At 42.9% G+C, this 2,342-nt stretch overlaps 1 protein-coding gene across 1 annotated transcript; it reads left to right on the top strand.

Moving 5' to 3' along the window:
• Positions 1 to 890: 890 nt before the first annotated feature.
• Positions 891 to 1,835, top strand: LOC307109593 (olfactory receptor 52K1-like; the record flags this gene model as incomplete). Its single annotated transcript, XM_079788406.1, has 1 exon — positions 891 to 1,835. One exon carries the CDS (start codon positions 891 to 893, stop codon positions 1,833 to 1,835), a length of 945 nt encoding a protein of 314 aa, XP_079644532.1.
• Between the last annotated feature and the right edge of the window lie 507 nt (positions 1,836 to 2,342).

Below are 2,342 nucleotides of genomic sequence, written 5' to 3'. Positions count from 1 at the left end.
CTGAAAAAATAGAGAAGGGCACATAGGTCTAAATTTTGGGAAACAAATGATTAAGCATTTTCAAAGGAAATAATAATCAAAGAGAAAAAGAGATAGAAAGATAAAGGATAACAGGAGGAAAAAGAATGGTGTAAAGTTTGGAGGTCAGTCTTGCAATCAGGTGGGAGTGGACTATTGATTTTTCTGAATGTCATGAATGCTGGAGAGGAAAGTGGGTGAAGGCAGAAGCACCTAGATATGGAAGCTAAACTAAAGTTAGGTGAGGAGGAAGAACAATGGACCTTCTCATGTTCTCAAGTTAGCTGGAGGTAGGGCTTCATGGTGAGATTTCTGAATGTCAAATAAGGAACAATGGAACCCCTGCTATAGAACTTGGAGGGAAGTGAATTATTAGAAGATGCCATGCTTAATTGTTGTTTACACAGCCAAACTTGACATTTCAGACCAGAGACTCTTCTTTCATAATTAAGAGTGCAGCTTGAGTTGGGAGGAAACAAGAAGAAAGTGAAAGTTTTTGGTTAAGGTTTGAATTAGGCATGGATCTACATCTTCTATAAAGCTGTTCTTGACCATACAAAGACCGTAAAAAGCTCTTTGTCCACTCAGTTACTTAATGAAAACTGCCTTGTGATACTAGCTCTATTGCTATTTAATGTCCTGATCACCCAATGATTTTCTGAGCAACCTGAGGGCAGATATCATGTATAATATTTCACGATGCATATTAGGATAATTTTCTAATTTCTTTCAAGGTCTAGAAATGGGATCAAGGGCTAATCCTCCCATGTGAATGATTAGAGGTTGAACTTGAACATATAATTTATCTCACATTAGATATTCTCTGGGAGGGCCCTGTGGAAGTCGAAAATAGGAAGAAAAATTCCAGGGGCATGTTACTCTCCAATGTCACCTCAACTCATCCAGCAATCTTCTTGTTGATGGGGATCCCAGGCCTGGAGCATCTACATATCTGGATCTCTATTCCCTTCTGCTCGGCCTATACTCTGGCTGTACTTGGTAATTGCACTCTCCTCTTCATCATCCAGGTTGATGCAGCCCTTCATGAGCCTATGTACCTCTTTCTGGCCATGTTGGCAACCATTGATCTAGTCCTTTCTTCTTCAACATTGCCTAAAATGCTGGCTATTTTTTGGTTTAAAGATCGAGAGATTAACTTCTATGCCTGCCTGGTCCAGATGTTCTTTCTCCATTCCTTTGCCATCATGGAGTCAGCGGTGCTGCTGGCCATGGCCTTTGACCGTTATGTGGCCATCTGCAAGCCACTGCACTACACCACGGTGCTGACCAGGCCCCTTATCACCAAGATTGGTATAGCTGCTATGACTCGGGCTGTGACACTAATGACTCCACTCCCCTTTCTGCTCAGACGCTTCCACTACTGCCGAGGACCCATGATCGCCCATTGCTATTGTGAGCACATGGCTGTGGTAAGGCTGGCCTGTGGGGACACTCGCTTCAACAATATCTATGGCATTGCAGTGGCCATGTTTATAGTGGTGTTGGATCTGCTCTTTGTTATTTTGTCTTATATCTTCATCCTTCGGGCAGTTCTACAGCTTGCCTCTCAGGAAGCCCGCTATAAGGCCTTTGGGACATGTGTGTCTCATATAGGTGCTATCTTAGCCTTCTACACACCAGTTGTCATCTCCTCAGTCATGCATCGTGTAGCTCGCCAAGCTGCCCCACATGTGCACATTCTTCTTGCCAATTTCTATCTGCTCTTCCCACCTATGGTCAATCCCATTATCTATGGGGTCAAGACCAAGCAGATTCGTGAAAGAGTCTTAAGACTATTCCTGAGAAAGGATGTGTGAATGGAGAGTGAGAAAAAGTGGTACAGGTTGAATGCAGGAGTAGGGGTGTGGATATGATAGAAAGTGGAGGGCTATCAGAGACTCTATGTTTAGTTCTTCCTTTGTATAGTTAAAAAACTAAATATCCTGAAACTTATAGAGTCACCAGTCCAACCAGGACTCATGGATCTGTGTCCTTTGGTAGCCTCTGGATTCAAACTGATGACTTTTCTGTTTCTTCAAAGAGCTCACTGCTCTATCCCGGGCTTAACAAAGGCTTAACCCACTCTGCTCTTGGAAACATCACCTAAAGACACAACGATGCTTTCAGCTTCATTTATTAAGAGAAGACTGTGAGAATCCGAGTTTCTATTTTAAGTCATTGGGATTTGGTGGACTATCCACTCCGGATTCGTATAAGGACCAACAATTTATCTGAGGGAGGAATGCCTATATAGTCTGACAGTTGGTGTTCAATACCTTCCTAATTACTACCAGTTTGGGGGAAGCTCATAACCTCCCAGGGCT

This window comes from Cnephaeus nilssonii (assembly GCF_951640355.1).
Source record: "Cnephaeus nilssonii genome assembly, chromosome: 13".
Taxonomy (NCBI): domain Eukaryota; kingdom Metazoa; phylum Chordata; class Mammalia; order Chiroptera; family Vespertilionidae; genus Cnephaeus; species Cnephaeus nilssonii.
This window is presented reverse-complemented; position numbering and strand designations above follow the sequence as displayed.